Genomic DNA, 27,395 nt, shown 5'->3' with positions numbered 1-27,395 from the left:
ACTTAGTTTCCTCCTTTTCCCTTCACTTATTTCTTTTTCTAAAGGAGGCAGAGAAGAGATGAGTAGAAAATAGACGAAAATGATAAAGACAGCAGCAAAACAAAGGGTCAGAAGGAGGCACGGGACAAGGGGGAGAGGAAGAATGAAGTGTATTGAAGTCTAAGATGGATGCACTAGTTCAAAACGTGGTAAAATATTAACTTTTAGAGGAAGCAGCTGGAGAAATGGGTCAGCCAAATGGAGGTCTCGCTACTTTTTCAGGAGTTTTGGAAGTCTTAGGCCCTCAGTCATGCTGGGCAGCCAGTAAGGAGGACAGCCTTTGGACCTCTCCTCTATCATCAGGGGCAGGACTCCCAGTTCCACTTACTGGGCATGAGAGCTTGGGCAAGACACTTAACATCTCCATGCTTCACTTATTTGCTAGCAGTGCAAACTCCATAGCTTTGGATTACATTAGATACTGATGTAAAGTGCCCAACGTATTGAGAACATAGTTCTCAATAAATCTATTATTATCATCCTCATATACCTGAAAACAAAATAACATTCAGACTCCTTAGCATGGCATCGAGAAAATTATCTTAGAATCACTAGACTCAAAACAAATGCCTTGTAGAAAGGTTATATAACTGTGGGAGGCTGTCCCTCCCTGGGTCAGTTGTAACAGCCTCCTAACTAGTTTCCCTGTATTTGCGTTCTAGCCTCACCACAGTCTCTTCTCCCTACAGCTGACCAGAGATTCTTTCAAAATGTGCTCAGCCACATCACTCTTGCACAGACTCCTTCAATGGCTTCCCATCACACATAGAACAAATCCAAAGGTCTTGGATGGACTTCAAGGTCTCTAGTACCCTTCAAACTACCTCTCCAACTCCCCCTTGTTCACTCTACGCCCTCTCCAGTCCCGTTAGCCTTGCAAAGCCTCAGGCCCACCAAGCACACTTCTGTCTCTGGACATCGCTGTCCCCTCCCCCTTGGACGGCTCTTCCCCAGATAGTCACATGGTTTCCTCTCTCACGGTATTCACATCTCTGCTCAAATGTTACTTCCTCAAAGAGAATTTCCCAAGACACTACTTAAAATAATCCCAGTCCCCACCCCACTGTCACAGGTTCACTGCGTCGTCACTACCTGGTAAGTATTTTTCTATGTTTTATTGACTACTTCCTCTCGACTCCAACCTGCGTTAAGTGCAGGTTTTCGTTGCTCTTTCCCCAGCCCCTAGAACAGTGCCTGACGCACAAGTGCTCCAGAAGTGTCAAGAGGATGGAACCTTCCATAAAGCCCCAAACAAGATCCTGTGGTGTCACACAAGTCACTGACACTGCTTCCTAAGAGGTGGCCGACAGTTTCCCAAATGACAAACCCCAGGTCACATTTTTGGCGCCGTTTAATTCACCACCGACAACGTTAAAACCTCCTCTTTCCATCCCGAGCTCAGTGCAAAAGCGTATTCAAAGGCAACGAAATATCTGCAATGGGATTTTCTATCCATCACCTCATCCCTGCCCGCCCCTACAGACATAACCCCCACCCCGGCGTCCGACACCGTCTCCTCGGCCTCTGGCTCCTTCCTTCCCCGACGAGTCGCTGACACCCAGGTCGGCTCTACCTCCTCGGCGTTTCTCCCGCGCTACCGCCCGGGTCCCAACCACCGTCCAAGGCAGCTGGCCCCGCATCCCGCCTGCCGCCCCTACCGCGCCCCGGCCCGGTCCCCGGGACGCAGTCCCGCCGCCTCCTCAAGTCGTCTCCGCGCGGTCCTCCTCCAGGAGGGCGACTTTGCGGCTCCTCACCTCCTACTCCATCCTTGGGGACCGTCCCCGACCCGCTCCCCGCGACCGACCTACTTTAGCCCGTCGTCAACTTCTCGCTGTCTTTACGTTCCAGAGCGTTATTTCAGAGCTGAAGCGGACGCTGACTAGAACAGAACCAAAGTCGCACGAGCAGGGTAGCGCACAGGGAATAGCTGCGCTAAGGAACCGTGACGCCCTCCGCCGTGGCCCCTGGGAAATGTAGTTTCAGCACTGAAAGCTGCCAGTCGTGGTGTTGAAGGGCGAGGCCGTGTCTGCGCAAGCGCGCAATATCAGTTTCTGCGCTGGCCGCCGCTTCGCCTTCTGGGAAGTGGAGTCTGGGAAGCCAGAAGGTAGCAGCCCTCTGACTTGCGGGTGTTCGGCTCCGCAGCTCCCCGGGCAACGCGCAAGCGCAGTTCCGACCCGGGCTGCCAACTCCAGCTCATTGTGTTCCGCCTGCGATGTGGCGGTTGCGGTTTCTCGCCACGGGCAGTGGCTCTTCAAAGGGCAATCCGGTGGTGACCAGGCACGGTGGCCAAAGCCGCGTCGGAGAGCGGGCGCGGCTGGGGGCGGGTGGGGGGAGGGAGATGGCGGTGTTCGGGGCCGGGGGGAAAGGGCGGAGGGAAGGCCGAGTAGGTACGGGTCGTAGTCCCTTCTGGGGGACGCCGATCTGACGCCCTAAACTTACCGGGACGTAAGGCTGAGGTTTGATCCTAAGAGGAAAAGGGAGGATGGCCAGGTGTGGGCTCTTGGTTTTAGAGTCCGAGTCTGCAAGTGCATGTACAGGAGGATGCAGTTAGGGCCTCTGCGTGGGTCTCGGAGCCGACTCCAGGAAGCCCATTCTACCTGCAGGGGTGGATGTCCCCAGGGTGTTTCGGAGCCCTGTCTGCAAACTCTCCGAGACCGGGGCAGCCGCAGCAGCGGCTCCTTGGGAGCCGGAGGGTGGGTTGTATGAAAGAGATTCCTAGCCGCCTACCCACCCCCCACCCCCCATCCCCCCACCCAGCCACACAAATACACTGCTTCTCGCCCACCTTTGGCTCTTTGTCACCCAGACTGGGTCCCTGAAGGGGAGAGGCCTGAGGTCAGAGAGAAGGACTTGGCCTGAGAGGCCTTGACAATGAAGATCCAGCCTTCTTACCTTGCCTTTTGCGGCAATCCTTCACTCCCCTCCCAGGATTAGGCAACCTTCCGGACAGGAGAGAAACTTCTGTTGAGACCTCTCAGGGCGAAGGCCAGAGGGTGGGTAGAAAGATTGAAATCTGGAGGGTGACGGGTGCTTTCTGCAGGGAACAGCCAATGTATTTAAGATACGGGAGGGAAAATGTGGAGGATTTGATCCAGATGCTGACGGAAGGCGTCGGGGCGGGTAATGGCTGCATGGGAAGGGATTCCCTTTGCAGCAGAGGCCAGCAGAAGTATCCTCAGAAGGAGAGAATTGGGAGCTAATAGAGACTAAGAATCTACTGCTTCAGGGTAACAGAATTCCTAGGATGTGAATGCTCCCAGCCTCACTCAGGACTGTGGTGTGATCTCTTTTAACCCAGTTTTCCTCATAACAGGTGTGTAGAAATTTCTCGCTTAAGTCCCACTCTGCCAGTCCCTAAAAGGGCTTATCAGAGAAGGAATGGCTGTCAGGCGCCTGCCAACCATGGTCCAGGTGAGTGGGGAGTTGCTCTGGGGTTCCCCCCCTGAATTGCCTTAAAAGTTTTTTTTTTAAATTTTTTTAAATGTTTATTTATTTTTGAGACAGAGAGAGACAGAGCATGAGCAGGGAAGGGGCAGAGAGAGGGGGGGACACAGAATGTGAAGCAGGCTCCAGGCTCTGAGCTGTCAGCACAGAGCCCGCCGTGGGGCTCGAACTCACGAACTCTGAGATCATGACCTGAGCTGAAGTCAGACGCTCAACCGACTGAGCCACCCAGGCACCCCTTAAAAGTTTTTAATGTAGAGGTTTGAAGAGTATGGGCTTGTTTTTTGTTGTTGGTTTGTTTGTTTTTTTTACCCTGACCAGGACCTTTTCTCTTAATCCAGTCTCAGATGGAGGCCTGACCCTGTTGCCCTTTTTTCCCTGGCCCCCATGTTGGGCTCATCCAAATGGGTGAGGGAGCTAAGTCACTTGTTCAAGTTCACATTAATGACACACCCTGTAATCTGTACTCTTTCCACTAGCAAGGAAGAGTAGGGGTCCAAATGGATTTTTTTTTTATGTTTATTTTTTGAGAGAGAGCAAGCCAGGGAGGGGCAGAGAGAGAGGGAGAGAAATCCCAAATAGGCTCCACACTGTCAGTGCAGAGCCAGATGTGGGGCTCGAACCCACAAACTGTGAAATCATCACGTGAGCCAAAACCAAGAGTCAGACACTTAACCCACTGAGCCACCCAGGCTCCCCGGGGTCCAAAGTGGTTTTAAAGGTAGTACCTAACACAGGAGTTGAGTGAAGAGAGAAATTAGAACACTTTCTCGGGGAAGGGACTTACTCTTTTCTTTTTTAATGACATACATTTTTTATGAAGTCATTCAAAAGATACATTTTCAATTTCAGTAAGTTACGAAAACACTTAGAGCAGGGCCAGCCTTCTTAGAACAAGGATATGGACTCTACCACTTTGAAGGAGATAACCTTCATTTGAATTTATAAAATCTGTTGACTTTGGTAAAATCATTCTAATTCCCTCACGTGTTTAAGCCTGTCCGGAGCTGGAATCCTTGGCAGAAAACACTGGAAGAGGTGAGCAGCTGGTTGAAGGTGCTGTGTTCAGTCCCGTCATGGCTCACTGGCTGTTCACCCTGCTCCTTCCGGTTTGACCTGTCCCTTAGCACCCATCTCTGGTACCACTTTTTTCTTGAAGCCTATCTCTGTGGTGCCGATCCACTGTGATAATTCCCTTCCCTGACCCTTTCCTCAAATGCATTGTTGGTGTCACACAATTTATTTCGTATTTATAGGCTGCCTTAATTTGGTTGTCATTCAGTAGACCTGTATTAGGAATGTAAAATGTGCTGGATATTATGTTATTATGACAGTGATGAAAAAGTACACAGTGGTCCCTGACAAGTTGGTTCATGGGTTCAATCCAACAGGTGTGCAAAGCTCTGGGTACAGGTAATGAAAACCGAAGTCAGACTACCTTAAGCAAAAGCAGGCCTGTACTGGAAGGATACTGGGATTTCTCCCAAGTATTTCTCCACATGCAAGGAAACGACTGGACTTATTAGTCTATGGAGGTAGGGTCTACAATAATCAAAAAGTCCTTTCTCTGGGACCCTTGGCTTTCTTCTCAGGGCTTCTGTGTAACTCTTTCTCAGTGCACACCAGCTCTCTTGGCTTCTCAGCCAACAGTTTCTAAGGAAGGCGCTCTTTGTGATCAGAGGGGACAGGGTCACCTTGTCCAGAATGCATGTTTCTATGGGAACCGTGTATGTGCCTGGGGGTGAGCAGCTGAAGACAAGCAGGTGTTGGCTAAGCAACGTATAATAGGGTCTGGGTACATGAGCTGTGTTCTAGAAGACATGCCAGGAAGACAAGAGAGATGTGGAAATTGTCCATAGCTGCTCGGAGCGAACAGTCCAGTGGGGGAAGCCGAAAGTAAATGAAAACTCACAATAAAGCAGGACAGTGCTTTGCTGTGCCTGCACCAGTGACAAAGGGGTTGAAGAAGGCCATGCCCAGGAAGTAATGTGGAGGCTGAGCCTGAATAGGATTTGGTTGTGGGGTAGGGGTGGAGGCAGGGCTGGGCAAATTGAGGGAGATGGGAGAAAATGTTCATGTCAAAAAGGACAGCAAGAGGGTGCCTGGGTGGTTCAGTCAGCTGAGTGTCCTGACTTCAGCTCAGGTCATGATCTCACGATTTGTGAGCTTGAGCCCCACATTGGGCTCTGCTCCTACAGTTTGGAACCTGGAGCCTGCTTCGGTTCCCTCTCTCTCTCTCTCTCTCTCTCTCTCTTCTCCCCCTCTCTTTCCCTCTCCCCCCCTCCCTCCTCCCCTGCCCTGCTTGTGCTCTTTCTCTCTCTCTCTGCCCCTCCCCCCGCTTGTGCGTGTACTCTCACTCTCACAAAAATAAACTTTAGAACTTTATTTAAAAAAAAAGGGAACAGCAGGTCTGAAGTCTCAGTGCTGAGGAAGCATAGAAGTATATCTTCTTCACAGTACACGTTTCTGCAAAGCAGGAAACAAAGTCTGGTAAAAGCCCGGCCCCTAGGAGCCCCTGAGGAAATGCTCATGTTGTCACAGAGCCCCAGCCTGCTCTATGCTAACGGTCCTGCAGACCTCAGCCAGCTCCTGGGGCCTGCCAGGCTCAGCATTTCTCAGAGAGCCATGGGAGGGGTAGCCGCAGGTCACCAGGGATGGGTTTGCTGTTACAGGAATCAGTGACCTTCAAGGATGTGGTCGTGCTCTTCACCCAGGACGAGTGGGCACACCTGAGCCCCACTCAGAGGGCCCTGTACAGGGATGTGATGCTGGAGAACTACAGCAACCTGGTCTCGCTGGGTAAGCAGGGGCCTCCGAAGGCTTATCTTCACATTTAGGGATCTCTTTCGGACCCTTATAAACTCTTAAACTGGTTCCATCCAGAACACTGGACTGGGAGTGGGCTGATTGAGGATGTTATCTTCAGGGCACTGCATGCCTACCCCTGGTGTCCCAGGTACATGACTTTTGTTGGAGTCTAAGTGCAGATGCTTCAAAGGTGACTAGGTTGAATCCTCTCTCCCTTTCAACAGGGAGAAGGACATGGGACCAGATTGTGTTGGGCCCCAACCATCTTTTCTTCCTCCTGGGAATTCATCTGTCCCCTGGCCTTCCTATTGGGTCACCTTTTCCAGGAAGTCCCCAGGACCAGATCTCCTTGCAATGATATTATCGCTGGTATGAACAGATGTGGTCTCTTTTTCCCCTCAAAAACAGGACTCTTAGGACCCCAACCAGATGTGTTGTCCCAGCTGGGAAAAGGAGAAGAGTGGGTGCTGGAGGACACCTCGGCAGGCTTCTGTCTTGGTAAGAACCATGCACGTGGGGGGCTTCAGGAGGAACTCAGCAAATATTCCAGGCCTGTGGACTGAGAAGCAACATCTTTTCCCTTCTTGTTCACCTCAGCATCTTGTTGCCCTGTGGGCACATGGACCCTCCCATCTGTGAGTTTTCTTCTCTCCCTATTTGGCATAGTACAATAGCCTCCAGTTTGGAAAAAGTGTCCATTGTAATCTGGGCAGCTCCCCGCATGCCACACTCACGTGTCCTTTTGTCTCGTTTAGCATCGAATGGTGAAGTCTGCTCACCGACGTTTCTCCAGTGACGGTTACACGCAGCAGGGCATCCTCTGGTCATATGGGCCAGTTAACCACCTGCCTTCTGAGGCAGCTCTTCTAGCTAACCATTGCACACTTCTTCCACCGCCTTCATATCTGTGCACCCATGTGCACATATATTCAGCCAGTGTTTAATTATTCTCTGCCTTTTGCCAGCACCACACTGGGTCATAAGCGCCATGAGAGTGAAGCCAGGCTTATATCACTCTCTTGGCACTTTATAGGTGGCATAGACTTGTAGCCTTTGGATACAGAGAACATGACAATTAAGTGGTTTCTGCTTGTCTTAAGGAGCCCTTTAGGTCTGGTAGCTTAAGAGCAGGAACAGGGGTGCCTCTCCTTGCTCCTGAATATTCTAGAGAGCATATTGCCTTATCCAAGACGTTACGACATTTCACTTTTAGCTAGCATTTTATAGGCTGGAAAATGTTCTTATTTTATTTTTATTATTTTTATTTTTATTTTTATTTTTATTTTGTTTTTTGGGGGGTGCCTGGGTGGCTCAGGCGGTTAAGCGTCCGACTTCGGCTCAGGTCATGATCTCGCGGTTCGTGAGTTCAGGCCCTGCGTCGGGCTCTGTGCTGACAGCTCAGATCCTGGAGCCTGCTTGGGATTCTGTGTCTCCCTCTCTCTCTGTCCTTCCCCCACTCGCGGTCTGTCTTTCTCTCAAATAAACTTAAGTAATAAAAATAAATTTTTTTAAGTTTATTTTCAGAGAGACAGAGACGTGCAAGTTGGGGAGGGGCAGAGAGAGAGAGGGAGACAGAATCCCAAGCAGCTCCATACTGCCAGCGCAGAGCCTGACACAGGGCTCGATCCCACCAACCATGAGATCATGACCTGAGCTGAAGTTGAGATGCTTAACTGACTGAGCCACCCAGGTGCCCTTGGAAAATATTTTTTTTAAGGCTTTGTCACTGATTTTTCACCCAGCAAAAAATGCAGGGATTTATAGCCTACACTAAATAACTACACCTGAAATGTCTAGGACCCAGTCTATTATAGAATTTAAATGTCTTAGCTCTAAAACTCAGTTGTCTAAAAAAAAAACCATCTTCTAAGTTACTCCAGTAGCATTCTGAATTTGTATGTTATGTTATAACCAAGCTAAGGCATTTTTAATATTTCATTCTGTATTGTATAAGCAGTGTTCTAGCAAAATAAAAGGGGGTGGGGATTTAAAAGAAATTCATCCACTGTCCCACCACTCTGGCCTAACAACATCATCCATTCTTTATTCATCGTTACAACTAGTTCTTTATTGTACTTGCTAGGGGTGGGAGGGGATTAGGAATATGAAGGAGTTTCATGCCTAGAAGTCAGGTGTGGGTAATGATATGAAAAACCAGGTGGTCATGGTTCAGGCCCTCCCAGGTGCCTTTCCCAACCCTCTGGGTCTAGCACCTTGTGTTTCTGAATTGCCTGGACATCCCAAACCTGGAGCCGATTCATGGGGGATGACCAGTGGCTAGCCAGTCAGACATGGAAAGAAGTGTTATTTTATGTTTCCCAATAAAGTTTTATAGCTGTTCCTCTCATTATCTATTGAAGACATATTTTTACTTTTGAATAGAACCATCTTCTCTTTTGTTCTTTAACCAGAAATTGCTGCTACCAAGAGGTGGTAGTCCTTTCCAAGTATTTATTGCCCTCCTTTGACTCTCTGATTATTATTCTTAAAGTATTCATTAGATCATTTTTAATTTGGGTTTTTCTTATTTCTGTTTCTCTTGATAATGACTATGACTTCAGAAACCATATGAAACAGTGGTATTAGGTTCATCTCTCATTTTGTAGGAATTGGATCTAGAACTTGTCCATTTCTGCACCAATTACCATTGGTTTAGAACAGACACTTTTCAGTTGTAATGCTTCTGATAGATTTTATCCCCTCTGGGCCATGAGCTAGTGGAGGGAGAAGAGAGCTGGCATTTGAGCAGCTGGGACCATCACTGTGCTGGGTGTTTTCTGAGGGAATTTATATGAACTGCCCCATTCAGTCCTCACAACCTGTGAGGGAAGTATGATTAACTGCACTTACAGAAAACCAAGCCTCAGTGTGGTTAGTTCATTTGGACAGATTTAATGTTGCCGTCTCCTGGCAAGTCAGGATTGGGGTGAAGCCATCTGGCTCTCAAACTTTTTTCCCCTTCTCCAAAGTAGCTTCAGTTACCCAGAAATTGTTTACTCAGTAAGTCTAAATAAAACTACCTGATCCCTTAATTTGGGTAATGTGTTAATAACTTCCTACAGTTTGTATTTGTTAATCTGTTTAGATTTCTTTCTGTTACATCAGTTGTACATTTTTACCAGTTAGTTTTAAACTGTCTTTTTTTTTAGCCATGAAGCGTATTTGTTTACAATTGGCCATAGGATTCATCTATAATTTTAACACTTTATACGATGTCCTCTTGCATGTTTCCAATTTTATCTGCTTCTTTTTTCCCTATTAAATTTGTTGGAATTTTTTTTTCAGGGAACCAGCCCTTACTTATTACTCTTACAGGTTGTTATTTTATTTCTACACTTGTTATTATTTCCTTGTTTTACTTAAAATAAACATATTTTGGAGCACCTGGGTGGCTCAGTCAGTTAAGCATCTGACTCTTGGTTTCAGCTCAGGTCATGATCTTGCAGTTCGTGAGATGGAGCCCCAAGTAGGGCTCTGTGCTGACAGCATGGAGCCTGCTTGGGATTCTCACTCTCCTTCTCTCTCTCTCTCTGTCCCTCCCTGCCTCATTCTCTGTTTCTCTTTCTCAAAATAAATAAATATACTAAAAAAATAAAATAAAATAAGCATATTTTGCTTACTGTACATTATATACACAAAAGAGAATATGTGGTATTTTTTAAAGTTTGAAGAAAAAAGAAATGACACCCATATCCCACTGTCCAACTTAAGAAATAAAACGTAGGGGCACATGGGAAGTCCAATATGCCCCGTGTCATTGCCCCTTCTCCCTTCAATGTCAGAGAGAGCCACTAGCTTGAATTTTCCACCAGCAGCTCCTGCGCTGTTCTTCATGATTTTACCACATTTATCTGGAGCCCTGAGCAATGTTATTTAGCTTTGTGTGCTTTAAAGTCTGATATATGGGGACACCTGGGTGGCTCAGTTGGTTGAGTGTCCGACTTTGGCCCAGGTCATGATCTCGCAGTTCGTGGGTTCGAGCTCCTTGTTGGGCTCTGTGCTGACAGCGTGGAGCCCACTTCAGATCCTCTGTCTCTCTCTGCCCTTCCCCTACTTGTAGCTCTCTCTCAAAATTTTTTTTAATTCAAAAAATTTTTTTTAAGTTTGATATGTGTATTGTACAGTTTCCACAAGTTGGTCTTTTTAAACCCTTATTGAGATGTGTACTTCTGTACTTTGATATTCCTTCAATGATGACACCTTAAATTTATCCATTCTGTTGCTGGTAGACCTGTGGGTTGTTTCTAGACTTTGCTGTTTGGAATAATGCAGATTGAATGTTCTTATACATGTTTCCTTATATACACGAGCCTTCACTGGGAGTCTTTTTAAGGTGTATGCACAGGTGTAGAAGTAGTGGGCTTAAGGGTACATGCTTCTTCAGCTCTTCGAGACTGTTCCAAATTCCTCGTTAAGTTAGTTGTTCCAGATTATACTCACAGTTCAGGCAAATTCTTGTGACTTTACTTTCTTGCCAAAATTTGGAACTGATGGACTTTTAAAAATTCTCCTAGCCCCATTCCTGCAAACTGGTATCTCCCTGTGGTTTTGATTTCCATTTCCTTGTTTACTCGTGAAATTGGACGTCTTTTTGTGTGTTGATAATTTGTGCTCTGAGACTTACATATTCATATTCTTTGCCCATTTTTCTATTATAGTTCATCTTTTTCTTAGTCATTTGTAAAAAGTCCTATTTATTCAGGAATCAAATAAGTGTGTCACTTTATAGCTTATCTTTTTCTTTGTTAACAGAAGTTCTTAATTAACAAAGTAAAATATATCAGTCTTTTGCCTTAATGGTCTTTATCTTCATGCTTTTTGTGTTGTGTTTAAATGATCTTTCTACCCTTAGATCCATTAGGGAAGGACTTGGTTGAATGGAAGCATGAATTTCTAATAATATTCAACTTTCATCTTTTTTTTTCTTTCTGTTGAAGTCTTGTGAGAGGTTTGCTTTTTAACAGACTTTTTTTTTATGTTTATTTTTGAGAGAGAGAGAGAAAGAGAACAAACAGGGAAGGGACAGAGAGAGGGGGAGAGATAACCCCAAGCAGGTTCCACACTGTCAGCACAGAGCCCAGTGTGGGGCTTGAACCCCACAAACCGTGAGATCATAACCTGAGCCGAAACAAAGAGTAGGACAGCTAACTGACTGGGCCACTCAGGTGACCCTTTAATAGACTTTTTAATGAATAAATGTTTGACTCTGCTGGTCCTTTCTATTTTATATTGATCTATTCATTGATTTTTTTTTTCCCCAGTATTTCTGTCTTTTGACTTCATTGGAGTTTATTCTGTTCTTTATTTTTAGTAGTAAGTTTTATCACAGTAATGCACACATTTAATGAAACTACAGTTTTTATTACAAAAAACAGTGACCCTTTTCCCTATTCTCCCCACTGGAGAGGTAGCCACTTTTCTCTTCTTTTAGCCGATTATTTGGTGTAATTGCTTCCAAATAATGACATTTCTGTTATCCCTAACCTAAGAGTTCCCTCTGACCTCTTTGCGGTTAACTCCCCGCCCCCTGCTCCTGCCCCATCCCTAGGCCCTGGCAACCAGTCATCTGCCTCTGCCATGCTGAGTTTATCTTCCCAGGATTTTATGCAAATGGGACTCTACAGCATGTTCTCCTCTGTGTCTGACCGTCACTTAGCAAAGAAGCTTCGAGATTCCTCCTTGCTGTTTCAGATGTCAGTAGTTCTTTGCCATCACTGAGTTAGCACTCTGTCATCTGGAGATAGCACTGATCATTCATCACTGGTGAACATCTGGGTGTTTTCAGGCTTTGGCTAAGGCTGCTGTGAACATTCTGGTACAGAGGTTTATGTAGATGTCTTTTTTTTTTTAAGTTTGTTTATTTATTTTGAGAGAGAGAGAATAGGGGAGGGGCAGAGAGAGAGGGAGACCGAGAGAATCCCAAGCAGGCTCTACACTGTCAGCAAGGATCTGGATGCAGGGCCCAAACCAAAAACTGCGAGATCATGACCTGAGCTGAAGTTGGACGCTTAACTGACTGAGCCACCCAGATGCCACTGTGTGGATGTCTTTTAGTTCATATGCTCTTGGTGGACATATGTTTTCACTAAGGGACGTGCCTAGAAGCAGGAAACCTGGGTTTATAGAGTTTAAAAGCATACTTTGCCGGGGCGCCTGGGTGGCTCAGTCAGTTAAGCATCCAATTCCAGCTCAGGTCATGGTCTCATGGTTCATGAGTTTGAGCCCTGTGTTGGGCTCTGTGCTGCCAGCTCATAGCCTGGAGCCTGCTTTCGGATTCTGTGTCTCCCTTTCTCTCTGCCCCAACGCCCGCCCCCCCCACCCGCTGCCCCCTGCTAGTGCTCTGTCTCTGTCTCTCTGTCAAGAATAAATAAAACATTAAAAAAAAATTTTTTTTAACTATACTTTGTCCTTTTTTAACATAGGACAATGCAGCCAGGTTAATTTAGCCCACCCTGAAGTGACCTGGGCCTTGATGAGAGCAGATTCTGTGTGCTCATATCTTCAGTGGGTCCAGTCTCTCCTCACTCAGTTCGTCTTCAGTGTGGTAAAACTTGGGTGCGTTTGACTCCTCTCTTGATTAGATGAGTGTTCTCCTATAACACTAAACATTAAGAAGACAAATACTCTCTTATATATAGATGATGTGTTATTATTATCACAGTTGAGGAGAGGCTTTAATAGATATCACAATTCAAAGAAAGCTGGCAATTGGTTATTTTTGGTGACCCACAGTATCTTTTTTGAAAACCATCTGCCAGATCTTTTTAGGCAAACATTTTTTGAATACCCAGAAAAATACACAAATTTTAAGTGTAAAATTCAGCACATTTTTGCAGTGTAAATATTGTATAACCAGCACTTCTAAAAGAAATAGAATGTTACCAGCATGTTAGAAATCTCCCATCCCCTCTATTTCTTTCTTTCTAAAGATAACTACTACCCTGACCATAGCTTTGTTTGGCCTATTTTTAAAGTTTATATAAGTGGAATCATACAGTATGTGCTCTTCTGTATCTGGCTTCTTTCCTTCAGCAGTATGTTTGCCATTCATCCATGTATAGCAGTGGTTTGTTCATTCTCATTGATGTACAGTATTTCACTGTGTAAACTTACCATTTCTATTTTCTACTGTTGCTAAACATTTGATTTCTAGCCTGGAGCTATTATGAATAGTACTGCTTTGAACATTTCTATAGGTCTTTTAGAGAATATATGTATATATTTCTCTTGGGTATATAGGTAGGAGTACTATGTTCATGAGTATGAAGGCTTTAGTAGACACTGCCAAGGAGTTTTCCAAAGTGGCTATCCTAATCTGTTCCTCAACCAGCAGTATTTGAGGGTCCCCAGTATTGCCATTTAAACATTTCTTCTGCCACTCTAGAGGATATATGGAGTACCCGGTTGTATCTCAACTTATGACTGATGAAATTGATCATCTTTGCTATTTTTTTAATGTTTATTTATTTTTGAGAAAGAGAGAGAGACAGGTCATGAGCAGGGGAGAGGCAGAGAGAGAGAGGGAGACACCAGAATCTAAAGCAGGCTCTAGGCTTTGAACTGTCAGCACAGAGCCTGACACAGGGATCACACAAACTCACAAACTGTGAGATCATTACCTGAGCCAAAGTCAGATGTTCAACCAACTGAGCCACCCAGATGATCGGGGATCTTCTTTATTTTTAATCTCTTTAATATTCTCTTTTGTAAAGAATAAGTCTTTCCCTTTTTATATAGCTGTCTGATCTTTTCTTAATGATCGATAGGGTTGCATATTTGGGATTTGAGTCGTCAAATGTCATGTATGCAAATATATATACTTCCCACCTTGAATAATAGTGTCATTTGATAAACAAGTTCTAAATTTTTAAGATAGTGCAGTTAATCAGGATATGGGGTTTTGTGGTTTTGTTTTTCTTTTTGTCCCTTGTGGTTAATGCTTTTTGTGTTCTATATAAGACCTTTAAGGCCATGAACATCCTTGTTTTCCTGTAGCAGCTGTATTCTTTCGTCTTTCATACTTAGTTCTGAACCCAACGTGGAAGATTTATTGTTCGTTTCTCATATGGTATCCAGTTGACCCAGGATGGTTTACTGAAAAGACTATCTTTCTCCCGCTGTATTGCAGTATTTCCTTTGTCACACATATGGCGACTACATTGTGCATGAGTCTGATTCTGGGTTCTGTAGTCTCTTGCATTTGTCTATTTGTACATAGGTCTGTTTCTAGACTATTCTGTTGCATTCTTTTTTGTCATATCTTGTGCCAATACAATAATGTCTTAATTACTCTAACATTATGATGAGTCTCACACTTGATGATGTAAGTCCTCCAGCTTTGTTCTTTTGTTTGCTTTCAGAATTTTTGAATTGACTTTTCAATTTCCACAAAATTCCTGCTGGGATTTTAATAAGAATTGGCCTGACTCTGTAGACTAAATGGGAAGAATTGGTAGTATGCCATTCTGTGACTATGTTGTATCCCTGTATTTGTTCAGATTTTCTTTATAATTTCTCTGAAATTTTTTGTTGATTTATGTATATAGTTCTTGCACATCTTTCACTATATTTATAAGTATTTTTTTGTTTTTGATACAATTACAAATATCTTTTGAAAGTTTTCCAATTAATTGTTGCTGGTATATAGATGGACTATTTTTTAATAGTCCATTTAATAGTCCATATTATTTATATTGATCTTACGCCCGGCAACTTTACTAAGTTCCCTTATTAATTCTAATAGATTGTAGATTATTTTGTGTTTTTATATGAACATAGTCATATTATCTGAGAATAATGACGTTTTAATTTTTTCTTTTCTGATTTTCTTTTCTCTTTCTTTATCTTGCACTGATTAAGACTTTTAATAGAATGTTAAATAGAAATTGTGATAATAGGCATTTTTTTTTTCATTTCAGTCTCAGGAATGTTTTCAATATTTTATAATTGTTATGTTTGGTGTAGAATTTTTATAGATACTCTTTATCAGATTAAGAAGGTTATGGGGGCGCCTGGGTGGCTTGGTCGGTTAAGCGTCCGACTTCGGCTCAGGTCATGATCTCACGGTCCGTGAGTTCGAGCCCCGCGTTGGGCTCTGTGCTGACAGCTGAGAGCCTGGAGCCTGTTTCAGATTCTGTGTCTCCCTCTCTCTCTGCCCCTCCCCTGTTCATGCTCTGTCTCTCTCTGTCTCAAAAATAAACGTTAAAAAAAAATTAAAAAAAAAAAAAAGAAAGTTATGTTCTACTTTACTGAGATTTTACCTAGGTATTGAATTGGGTCAATTTCAGCCTCTATTGAAATAATGATGTGATTTTTTTTCTCCTTTATTTTGTTAATATGGTGAATAACATTGCGTGATTGAAATGTGAAAACAACGTTGAAATTTCAACTTACTCGTGATCCATTATCCTTTTTTATATCACGGTTTTGTATTCCTTTTGCTGATACTAGGTTTAGGAATTTTGCATCTATGTTGATGAGAAAGAATGGTCTGCGATTTTATATTTTTTAAAAGTTGTTCCCATCTTGGGGTACCTAGATGGCTCAGTGGGTCAAACATCCGGCTCTAGATCTTGCCTCAGGTAATGATCTCACGGTTCATGAGATCAAGCTCCGCCCTGCACAGGACTCTGTTCTGACAGCACCAGAGCCTGCTTGGGAATCTCTCTCTCCTTCTTTCTCTCTCTGCCTCTCCCTGCTGCTTGTGTGCATGTGCTTGCTCTTTCTCTCTCTCTCTCTCTCTCTCTCTCTCTCTTTCAAAATTAAGTAAATAAATAAGTAAAGTTTTAAATTGTTCTCACCAGGTTGTGCTAACTTAATAAAACCAATGAGATATGTTCATTCTTTTCATTTCTCTGAAAGAGCTTGTGTAAGATTGGTGTTATTTCTTTCTTAAATGTTTAGACAAATTCACTAGTGAAGCTATCTCTGGCAGTTTCTTTGTGAGAAAGTTTTAAATTGAAGATTCCATTTGTTTGATATAGGACCATTCAAATTTTCTGGTTTTTGGTTTGGTTTTGTTTGGGGTGTTTTTTTTGTTTGTTGTTGGTTTTTTGTTTTTTTGTTTTTTTGGGTTTTTTTGGTCAGTTCTGGTACATTTTACCTTTCCAGGAATTTGACCCTTTTATCTAAATGGCCAAACTCATTAGCATAAACTTTCCTCATTATGTCATTGTCATATAAGTCTCCATGGAATCTGTCCTGATGTCACCTTTATCATTATTGATATTACTAATATGTGCCTTCTCTCTGTTCTTGATTAGTCTTTTTTTTTTTTTAAGTTTATTTATTAGAGAGAGAGAGAGAGAGATAGCATACACGCATATGAGCTGGGGAGGGACAGAGAGGGAGAGAGAATCCTAAGTAGGCCCTGCACTGTCAGCCTGATGTGGGGGCTCAATCTCAACAACCATGAGATCATGACCTAAGCTGAAATCAAGAATTGGACACTTAACCAGCTGAGCCACCCAGATGCCCCTGTTCTGATTAGTCTTGATGGAAGTCTTTAGAAATGCATTGCTTAATTTAGAAATATCTGTGGATTATTTAAGTATCTTTTTGGTGTTTTGGTATTCATTGCCAGCTTAATTCCATGGAGTTCAGAGAACATATTCTGAGTGACCTCAGTCTTGTGAAATGTGTCCATACTGCTTTACAGCCCAGTATATAGTCAGCTTGAGTAAATGTTCTGTATTCACTAATAATATATATTCTGTCATTGTTGGGTATACTGTTATCAGGTATACTAATTAAATCAGATTTGTTTTTTGGATTGTTGAGATCATCCCTATTCTTAAAGGTTTGATTTCTGAGTTTTTGAAAGTGGTGTGTGAACATTTCTTACTAGGATTGTTAAGATTTCTGTTTTTGCTTTTCATTTTCTCAATTTCTACTTTATACATTTTGAAGTTATGTGCAAATGTAGATTTATTTACATGTTCCTGGAGAACTGTCCCTTTTGTCAGTATAAAATATCTGAAAGTCTCTTTCTAATATTGCAAAGTTTGTCTGAGTATACATGTATTACCATTCTTGTGGTTAGTGCTTACATGATAAATCCTTTTTATTCTTTTCTATATTTTTCTGTCTATATTTTTGGTATTTCTCTTCTAATAGGCATTTAGCTGGATTTTTTTCAATCTAGTCTCACAATCTTAGTTTTTCAATAGAATATGTAAACCAGTTACTAATATGTATGAGATTGGATGTCTGTTATCTTACTGTTTTCTATTTTACTCACCTGCTTTAAATTATCTTTTCCATTTTGCTTTCTCTTGAATTAACTTTTTATTATTTGATTTTCATCCTGTATTAGCTTGTTAATATATATTTTTTTTAGCTACTAGACTTTATTGGTAAGTCTAATTAGTAAAACCAGCTTATTGTTATACAAAATAACTTTTTACTTTTAATAATTCCCAGACCATGCTAGTACCTTAAAATATTAACTCTGTTTTCTTTCACCTTTTGTGTTATTTTTGTTATGTATATCATTGCATATATATTTTCAACCTCTCAAGACATAATTATTGTGTGCGATAATACTTCTATGTATTCACATACTTTTTCTTTCTCTCTTTTTTTTTTTTTTAACGTTTATTTATTTTTGAGACAGAGAGAGACAGAGCACGAATGCGGGAGGGCCAAAGAGAGGGAGACACAGAATCTGAAACAGGCTCCAGGCTCCGAGCTGTCAGCACAGAGCCCGATGCGGGGCTTGAACTCACAGACCGTGAGATCGTGACCTGAGCCGAAGTCGGCCGCTCAACCGACTGAGCCACCCAGGCGCCCCTCTCTCTTTTTTTTTTAAATTTTTTAATGTTTATTTATCTTTGAGAGAGAGACAGAGTGCAAGTGGGGGAGTGGCAGAGAAGGAGACAGAGGCTTCAGGCTCAGAGCTGTCAGCACAGAGCCCAACACAGGGCTCAAACCCATGAACTGTGAGAGCACGATCTGAGCCGAAGTCCTATGCTTAACCAACTGAGCCACGTAGGTGCCCCCATGTATTTACTTTTTCTATTGCTTTTCATTCCTGCTTACATTTCCAGGTTTCCACCTGGGATTTTCTTATGCCTAGAACACTCTTGTTACTGTTGTTGTTTTTTTTAAATATGGGTCTGCTGGTGACACATCTCTGTTTTTATTTATATGGAAGTATCCATTTCATATTCACTGTGCTTTTTTTTTATTAAAAAAAATTTTTTTTAACGTTTATTATTGAGAGACAGACAGAGCACGAGCAGGGGAGGGACAGAGAGAAAGGGAGACTCAGAATCTGAAGCAGGCTCCAGGCTCTGAGCTGTCAGCACAGAGCCGGACGCAGTGCTTGAACTCAAAAACCGTGAGACCACAACCTGAGCTGAAGTCAGACACTTAACTGACTGAGCCACCCAGGCACCCCTCATATTCACTTCTTAGGGATATTTTCTTTCTCTTGAATTCTGTTTGGCAGTTATGTTCTTTCAACACTTCTGATGTTATTTCATTGTCTCCTGGCTTCATTGTTTTTGTTGAAAAGACACCTGTCTTGTTTTTTTTCTCCTTTAGAAGTAATGTATTTTTTTCTCTCTCTCTTAAGCCACTATCAAGATAAACTTAGTGGTTTTCAGTAGTTTTACTGTGCTGTGCTTAGGTAGATTTTCTTTGTATTTATCCTGCTTGGAATCCCTAGTGCTTCTCACATTCATTTTTTAGCCCTTTTTTTTTTTTTCAAACAGTATTTTTGCCCTTTTCCTTCCCCTATTCCAGAACTTGTTACACATATGTTCAGTCTCTTCATCATGCCTTCTATGCTTCTTTTTAATTTTTTTCTGCAAGTTTTATCATAGATATTTTCTGCTTATGTATTTTTCCAGGGCACTATTGCTCCCTTCTGCTATGTCCAATATATACTGTTAAATCTATCCGTTCAGTTCTTAATTTCAATTATTTATATTCTTCAGTTCTAGAACTTTCATTTGATTCATTGGTTCCAATCTGCTATTGAAATTCTTATTCTTCTCTGTTTTGTTGAACATATTAATCACACATGTCTTAAAATCCATGTCTGGTAACTTTGGTATCTGAGTTCTGTGGGTCTTTGTCTATTATCTGTTTTTTCTCTTGACTTAATTTCTTAGTATTCCTGGTACATTTGGATTGAATCCCTGATACTGTATTTGAAGGACTGAAGAGGCTCTGGGTAATGTTCTGTTCCTCCAGAGAAGATTTGCCTTTTTCTCTGGTGGATAGCTACTGTGCAAGGGAACCACCTTAATCCAAGCAGGAACACATTACCTGGAGATTGGGTTGCAGTGTTTCTAAAGCTCTGCTTATCTCTTGTTTGCCCTTGCAGCCCTCCAGGAGTGCCAACTGAGAATTTCACATGTATGACCACCAACCCCTTCCTTGGAAGATCCTGATCTCAGTTTTTGGCTCCATAGTATATTTTTTTTTAATGTTTATTTATTTATTTTTGAGAGAGAGTGTGGCCAGGGGAGGGGCAGAGAGAGAGGGAAAGACAGAATCCAAAGCAGGCTCCACACTGCCAGTGCAGAGCGCAGTGTGGGGCTTGAACTCACCAACCGTGAGATCATGACCTGAGCCAAAGTCAGACACTTCACTGACTATTGGCTCCATAGTATCTTAAGACTAGAAAATTTTGAACTTCTCTATAAGGAAAAAAAAACCCAGTAATAATTGGGATTACCTCTCTATTTCCTTTCTCTTCCAAATATTAGACTATCAGGTTGGCCTTCAGTGACATCTGATGACTTTAGACAGAGTTTTTGTTTTTCAGTTCAGATTTTCCAGTTGTTTTCTGCAGGAATGTCTCCCACAGGCCACTCTATCAGGTCCGAAAGTGAAAGTCACCCCTTAAAACCTTAAGATTTGGCAGTCCTGGTGTTTAACTGACCATTCTTTGTTTTGAGCAACGATGTATTATTCTGAGCTCACCAGGACTATAGCTTTAAAATGCACCTGTTTAACTTTCTTTTCCAGATAAGTAAAGGAATTTGTTTTGTTTTGTTTTGTTTCATTGATTATAGCTCTTTGTAGATTTTATGGAATGTTTAGAAAGAAAAAAGTGGTGAGGGAGGCTTGTTCTTGATAGATTTCCCAAGAATTTACATCATTAATGTATAGTGTCTAGTTCTTATCATTTCATTTCTTAGCACAGAGTCTTAAATAGACTTAACAAAACAGGCAGATATTTACAAATACATAGGAAAATTGGTGTGCAGTCCAGAACACTGCTCGTTAATACAGGTATACCTCGTTCTATTGTGCTGTGCAGATATGCATTTTTTACAAACTGAAGGTTTGTGGCAATCTTGCATCGAGCAAATCTATCAGTGCCATTTTCCAACAGCATATACTCACTTCATATCACTGTGTCATGTTTTGGTGATTCTTGCAATAAAATTTGAAAAATTCTGGAAAGGATTCACTATTCTAGATACCATTAAGAACATTCATGGTTTATGGGCAGAGGTCAAAATATCAACATTAGTAAAGGAGTTTGGAAGAAGTTGATTCCAACCCTGGTGGATGACTCTGAGAGATTCAAGACTTCAGCAGAGGAAGTAACCACAGATGTGGTAGAAATAGCCAGAGAATTGGCATTAGAAGTGGAACCTGAAGATGTGAGTGAATTGCTACAATCTCATGATAAAACTTGTACGGATGAGGAGCTGTTTCTTATGGATGAGCACAGAAAGGGGTTTCTCGAGATGGAATCTACATCCTGACGAGGATGCTGTGAAGGTTGTTGACATGACAACACAGGATTTAGAATGTGACATAAAATTAGTTAATAGAGCAGTGGCAGAGTTTGAGAGGATTGGCTCCCAAGTTCGAAAGAAGTTCTGTGGGCAAAATCCTGTCAAACAGCATCTCCTGCTACAGAGAACTTGTTCCTAAGAGGGAAGAGTCCTTCGATGCAGCAGACTTCATTGTTATCTTATCTTCAGAAATTGCCACAGCCACCCCAGCCTTTGACAATCATCATTCGCAGCCATCATTTTTTTCTAAGTTTATTTATTTATTTTGAGAGAGCATGAGTGTGCATGCAAGCATGGGGGAGGGGCAGAGAGAGGGAGGGAGAGAGAGTCCCAAGCAGGCTCTGCGCTGTCAGCGCGGACCCCAACACAGGGCTTGATCTCACAAAATGTCTTGATCTCACAAAATGTGAGATCATGACCTGAGCCAAAGTCAAGAGTCAGACGCTTAACTGACTGAGCCACCCAGGTGCCCCAGCAGCCATTATCATTGAGGCAAGACCCTCCACCAGCAGAATGATTTCGCCGAAAGCTCAGATGCTGGTTAGCATTTTTTAAGCAAGAAAGTGCTTTCTAATTATGGCATATATAGTGTTTTTCTGGACATAATGCTACACCACTTCATAGACTGCAGTATAGTGTAAACGTAGCTTTTATTTGCACTGGGAAGCCAAAAAATTCATTTGACTCACTTCATTGCAATATTTGCTTCACTGCAGCAGTCTGGAAGCGAGCCTGCAGTATCTCTGAGGTATGCCTGTATCATGAAACCAACGTGCAGAATTTGTCTGTGGGGAGAGGATCACACATGGGGCCATGGCTCATATCCCAGTAGTGGAGTCCATTTCTAGTGACTGTATTCTCATTTCCCAGGAGTCAGGGCCTCACCCTCCAGCACATACCTGGTTTCTCCTGGTAGATTTGCTGCTTTGTTCCTAATTTCCTGCCCTCACATATACAACTTCATGGTACATTTTCCTCATATAGGTGTTACATATAGGTTTGAAACTTTGTGTCCTCACTAGCAGGAGGAGGTCCTTCGTAGATGAGTGTTTTACACATCCGTTTTATTAGCTATCTGAATGCTAAGATAAAACATTAAAATGTTGCTTTTAGTAGTTATGGGAGTCAGATTACTTTACCAAGTGTTGACCTCCAGTTTCCCTGGTTTCTTAAGGTCACATCTGGGTTATTTTAAAGACCATACCACTGAAATAGATAAGGTACATTTTTTCTTATCTGTTAGCAGAGTGTGGTCTGTATAGGTTTTTTTTGAGGCATAGAAAGTCAAGTAACTTCTCTGTAATCTGAGTATTGTACTCAGGATCCCAACCCAGGCCTGTGACTTCTTAATCTAAGCTTCCAAGCTATCCTGCTTCGTACATTCATTACACATTAAATCAACCCACATCCTGTTTACCTCTTTTTTCCTTTTTTTTTTTTTTAATATTTATTTTGAGAGCAAGGGAAGGAGAGTGAACTTGTGTGAACAGGGGAGGCGCAGAGAGAGAGAATCCCAACCAGGCTCCACGCTGTCAGCACAGAGCCTGACATGAGGCTCAATCTCACAGACCACGAAATCATGACCTGAGCTGAAACTGAGAGTCAAACCCTTACCTGACTAAACCAGTCAGGTGCCCCTCCCCTTTCCTTTCTTATCTTCACTTCAAGAAGCCTTCAAAACTGCAGCCTCTTTGTTAGCATTATAAATCTTCTCATCTTACCCCAACTAGGTGTTTTACCAGGATAAAACAGATTTTTTTATGTTTGATGTCTTTCAGACTGGATGACTATGCCTGTGAGTAAGAAATCTACTCCCAAGGCAGATATTCCTGGAGAAGACTTGGATCGGTGGATGGTAAAGGAAAGATTTACTAGAGACAGTCACTGGAAATATGATGGCCTGCTGGAATGGCAGCATGGAGGCCAGGTGGCTGTCACTCACCAGAAAACCCCCTCTGTGCTCAGTGACCAGGGAGGTGATGAGCCTGAGAAGCACTGCACCGAGAGCTCATCTTTTGTTCCAAGTCAGGGATTGCAATCTAGCAAAAAAGTCTTTGAGTGTAGAGAGTGTGGAAAAGTCTTCACTAAGAGTTCGACCCTTAATAAACATCAGAAAGTTCATACTGAAAAACTTAATGCAAATCGGAAAACTGTTATTAAAGAGAAACGATATGAATGTAGAGAATGTGGGAAAGCCTTTCACCAGAGTACACACCTCATCCATCACCAAAGAATTCACACTGGCGAGAAACCGTACGAATGTAAGGAATGTGGCAAGGCCTTCTCGGTGAGCTCCTCGCTTACTTATCATCAGAAAATTCACACCGGAGAGAAACCTTTTGAATGCAACTTATGCGGAAAAGCTTTTATCCGAAATATACACCTTGCACACCATCACAGAATACACACTGGAGAGAAACCTTTTAAATGTAACGTATGTGACAAAGCCTTTGTATGCAGGGCACATCTTACCAAACACCAGAATATTCACAGTGGAGAGAAACCCTATAAATGTAACGAGTGTGGGAAAGCCTTCAATCAGAGTACAAGTTTTCTTCAGCATCAAAGAATTCACACTGGAGAGAAGCCCTTTGAATGTAATGAATGTGGAAAGGCCTTCAGGGTGAACTCTTCCCTTACCGAGCATCAGAGAATTCATACTGGAGAGAAACCTTATAAGTGTAGTGAATGTGGGAAAGCTTTCAGGGATAACTCATCCTTTGCTCGACATCGGAAAATTCATACCGGAGAGAAACCTTACAGGTGTGGTTTGTGCGAGAAAGCCTTCAGGGACCAATCCGCCCTAGCCCAACATCAGAGAATTCATACTGGGGAAAAACCATACACATGTAATATATGTGAGAAAGCCTTCAGTGACCATTCGGCCCTTACTCAACATAAGAGAATCCACACTAGAGAAAAACCTTACAAATGTAAAATCTGTGGGAAAGCCTTTATTCGAAGCACACACCTTACTCAACATCAGAGGATTCACACGGGAGAGAAGCCCTATAAATGTAATAAATGTGGGAAAGCTTTCAACCAGACTGCAAACCTCATTCAGCATCAGAGACATCATATTGGAGAAAAGTGATATGACTATAGTTTATATAGCAGAGCTTGGAGACTGAATATGTTAATTATTGAGTGTACGAGAATCCATTCCAGGAAATAGCCATGAAAGCTTGCCCGAAGATGGTCTTTTTATTCACATTATTGTGGGTTTGAGAATTTAAGAATGGCATGCACTCCTAGTTCAGAACTGCCTCTGTTAAATAGCAGTAGTGTTTTACTGAATTACTGAATTGTGAAATATAACCAAAATGAAGCTTCATTAGCAACACAGAGATTAGTTTATCAAATTTACACTTTGACTATTAAGAGACACTATAAAATGGTAAAAAAATTTTAGGTCGAGAAGCAAAGGAACCAAAGTAAGAAGATGGCCTCTAAGCATTTCACACTACTCAGTTCTCTTATGTAAGAGGGTTTCTACTTTTAATGGAACCCTTTTATTCTCACCAACCCTGATGAAACCCAGTGTAAGAAAAGTGCAGTCACCCATGCATTGGGTCAGGAGTTACTCAAATTGTTTCCCACCTTCTGCTTCAAACCACCTTTTGTCAGATCTCTCTGACTTACGTGTCTACTGGCCGCTTAACCCTATTCTCCTTCCAGTACAACTCTGAATGGTGTGTCCCTCTTGATTTACACCTCTTAAGTGGTGACATCATGTCATTTATTGTCACCCCACTTGCCCTTGGGGAATATGGTGATCTGGCCCCGTACGCAGTCCACAATTCTGGATATTGCACCCAGGCCCAGCTTTCAGAACTTGGGACGCCTGGGATGCAGAGGTTGATCAAACTTCTTGAGTTACCCAGTTCCTCTGGGCCTCAGCATGACTCTGACACTGGGATGGTATCTAAAGCAGGGACTAAGTGTATGGAGACATTACCTTCAATTTGTTCCACACTGTAGTTACCCCACACACAGCAGTCAGGGACAATGCTCCACTTGAGGTGACAATCCAATTACCTCGTGGTGGTCTAGGTCACCTCCCCTTCTGTGACTTGCCATTTCCTGACATGCAACCGACACAAGAAGTCAGAGCCCCAAAGCCAGTTCTCAAAGGTTGACCCACTGTTCCCCCTTGGCTGGCAGTCCTCTGTGTCCACTGTGTTAGAGTATCCTGGTCCCTGCCCTTCTATCCAGTTTTCTGACGGTATTGACTTGTGTTCACAAAAAAAAATCTTTGAATTTCTGCTTTTGCATTTGAAAGTGGGCATTTCCTCTCCATCTGGGTGTCCCACTGTTTAAAGACTGTCCTGTCCTGACAATGGTGAGCTACATGTGGAGTAATTCCATGGGTCAAGAAGTGGTCAACAGCATCATAGCAGTTTCTGGCAGAGCATTGTCCATACCCAAAAGTTTTAGTGATACTCTGGTCCTGCAGGTACAGTTCCTTTACCTTTAGTGCTATCAGTAGAAATCAGAGATAAAGTAACATGTGTGCCTTCAGGCACACAGCTTCTGGTAGCACTGTCCCCTTCCTCACCATGAAGAATGTGGAGCCCACGTGACTGCAGACTGGAGCATACCACATCATGAAGATGGAAGGGCAAGTCACCTCTTGTTCTGGGAAGCAGAGCGGCAGGTTCTTGATCTGTGGGGGTGCTCTCCATCAAATCAGGCAGCCCACTGGCCCCACAAAGGCTGCACCTCGACTCCCAAGTTACAGAAGAGGATAGTCTATATCCTGGCGGAATCAGTGGTCTCCCAAGTTGAAAACAGACCCGGAAGCTTCTAGCGGCTTTAAAGCCTAAGTTCTCTAAATTCAGCTTCTGTTGAATGAAGGCCACTAGTGTGGGCAAGTGATCAGTAACTCATACTTTCTCGCCCATTAGGCTGCAGGTGAAGCAGCATTTTAGGAGGTTGCTTGGAGCTATTTGTACCCTGGGCCACACATGTTCGTCTACAGCCTCACAGGGCTAGCAATCCCAAATTCCACAATAAACTTGGAAAACTGTACTCAAATGCCACAGATCCCTGCCTTTAGTACTGTCCACATGGCCTGCCTGGTCTTAATGATCATCCTCTTAATCCTGGTGGAACATTGTCCAGCTGGGCCTTTTGTTCATTTTGTGTGTTCTTAATGAGAGCTTCTGCCACTTGTCACGTGCCTGCAGCTGAGTCAGGGCCAAGACCTGCTGCCCATTAAGCGCCTCATTCCTTCCAGTGACGGCTCCAACTGCTGTTCCTGCACCGGAACCTGTGCAGCCTAAAGGCCCTCGATCTGAGATTACTCCCTGCCCTACTTAGTGCTCAGACTTCCCAGCACACCCATGACTGTGCCATCACAAGGTAATGAATGAGCCAGTCTCCCCACGCCCTCACCTGGACTATAGAAAGAGAGGAGTCAGAGAAGCAGACCTAGATCCGACCTCCCACGTCAGAGCTCTCCTGGCCTACTGTGAAAGTGCCAGTTCCACTCTGCCCAGAGGGAGTGTTTTTGAGAAGAGGATTAGCACCTAGGTGTTAAATTCTTCACTGTCCTGGGCTCCTGTGAACAACCCCTGAAACTGCCAGCTCTTGGGAAATAATCGCTCTGATTTACCCTTTGAAACTCCCCGAATGACTTCTTATCAGGTCTTCCTGTCTCCAGCTCGTAGATTTTGCACCTGGGTTCTCCCTCCCCACTGAGTTGGCCTAGTTCCGTTAGCAGTGTCTGCCCAAGATGTTGCTTTCCTCCTTACTCAGCAACTGCTTCTAGAGGGAATGGGGCCTTGCTTCTCAGCAGATTCAGGCTTCCAGGTTACTGTGCCTGAGCCTTGGAGTCTTGGAACAAAACAGCCCTAACTGCATGTGTCTTTGGTTGAGAAAGCAACTTAATTCCTTTAAACATGAATTTAGTCTAAGAGTGCATAGCCTCCAGCTGTCTTCATTCCTCTCCTTTCCTGCCTTATCTCCTTGGTACTCTGTCCTACTGGATTAGCCAGCAAGGCAATGTAGAAACAAAACACTCCACCCTGCTCTAGCCCACAGTAGGAGGGGTCCCAGCTTCCTGGCCCACCTCAACTCCTGCCAAATATATTTTTGGTAATATTTTTGCTTTTAGTATTTTTATACCAGTTCATGAAGGGAGGAGAAAACACAAGGTTTGATTGTTTCCTGTCACCCACAAACGTCTCCATTGTGTTCATAATGGTCATCCTTGGCAAGTGCCAGGATTTGGTCATTGGGGAGTGTGCTTCCCCATTCTGTGTGCTGCCCTGTCTACCGCCCCTCACCATTCTTAAAAACTGTTGCCATAGAACATGTCTTTCTGAAAATAAATGAGAA

General features: G+C 43.1%; 1 protein-coding gene across 4 annotated transcripts; it reads left to right on the top strand.

Annotated features, from left to right (window-relative positions):
• The first annotated feature begins 969 nt into the window (after nucleotides 1-969).
• Nucleotides 970-27,395, top strand: LOC102969462 (zinc finger protein 454). Of its 4 annotated transcripts, none has more exons than XM_042982231.1 (5): nucleotides 970-1,134; nucleotides 3,353-3,450; nucleotides 6,156-6,282; nucleotides 6,700-6,789; nucleotides 22,832-27,395. In XM_042982231.1, the coding sequence occupies exons 2-5, from the start codon at nucleotides 3,418-3,420 to the stop codon at nucleotides 24,145-24,147; spliced, it is 1,566 nt and encodes a 521-aa protein (XP_042838165.1). In that variant the 5' UTR covers nucleotides 970-1,134; nucleotides 3,353-3,417; the 3' UTR covers nucleotides 24,148-27,395. The 4 variants fall into 4 exon arrangements, with proteins under 4 accessions (XP_042838165.1, XP_042838150.1, XP_007083156.1 ...); XM_042982216.1 differs by lacking the exon at nucleotides 970-1,134 and adding an exon at nucleotides 1,850-2,143; XM_007083094.3 differs by lacking the exon at nucleotides 970-1,134 and adding an exon at nucleotides 2,153-2,316.

This window comes from Panthera tigris, chromosome A1, assembly GCF_018350195.1.
Source record: "Panthera tigris isolate Pti1 chromosome A1, P.tigris_Pti1_mat1.1, whole genome shotgun sequence".
In the NCBI taxonomy this organism is placed as follows: Eukaryota; Metazoa; Chordata; class Mammalia; order Carnivora; family Felidae; genus Panthera; species Panthera tigris.
The sequence above is the reverse complement of the archived record's forward strand: the minus strand, read 5'-3'. Positions and strand labels throughout refer to the sequence as shown.

What these genes read in the sequence shown, in the direction of transcription:
- LOC102969462 (XM_042982231.1), top strand. Translation starts at nt 3,418, where the DNA reads ATGGCTGTCAGGCGCCTGCCAACCATGGTCCAG. An exon ending in GCCTGCCAACCATGGTCCAG is followed by an intron (nt 3,451 to 6,155) that starts GTGAGTGGGGAG and finishes TTGCTGTTACAG; the next exon opens with GAATCAGTGACCTTCAAGGA. An exon ending in CAGCAACCTGGTCTCGCTGG is followed by an intron (nt 6,283 to 6,699) that starts GTAAGCAGGGGC and finishes CCTCAAAAACAG; the next exon opens with GACTCTTAGGACCCCAACCA.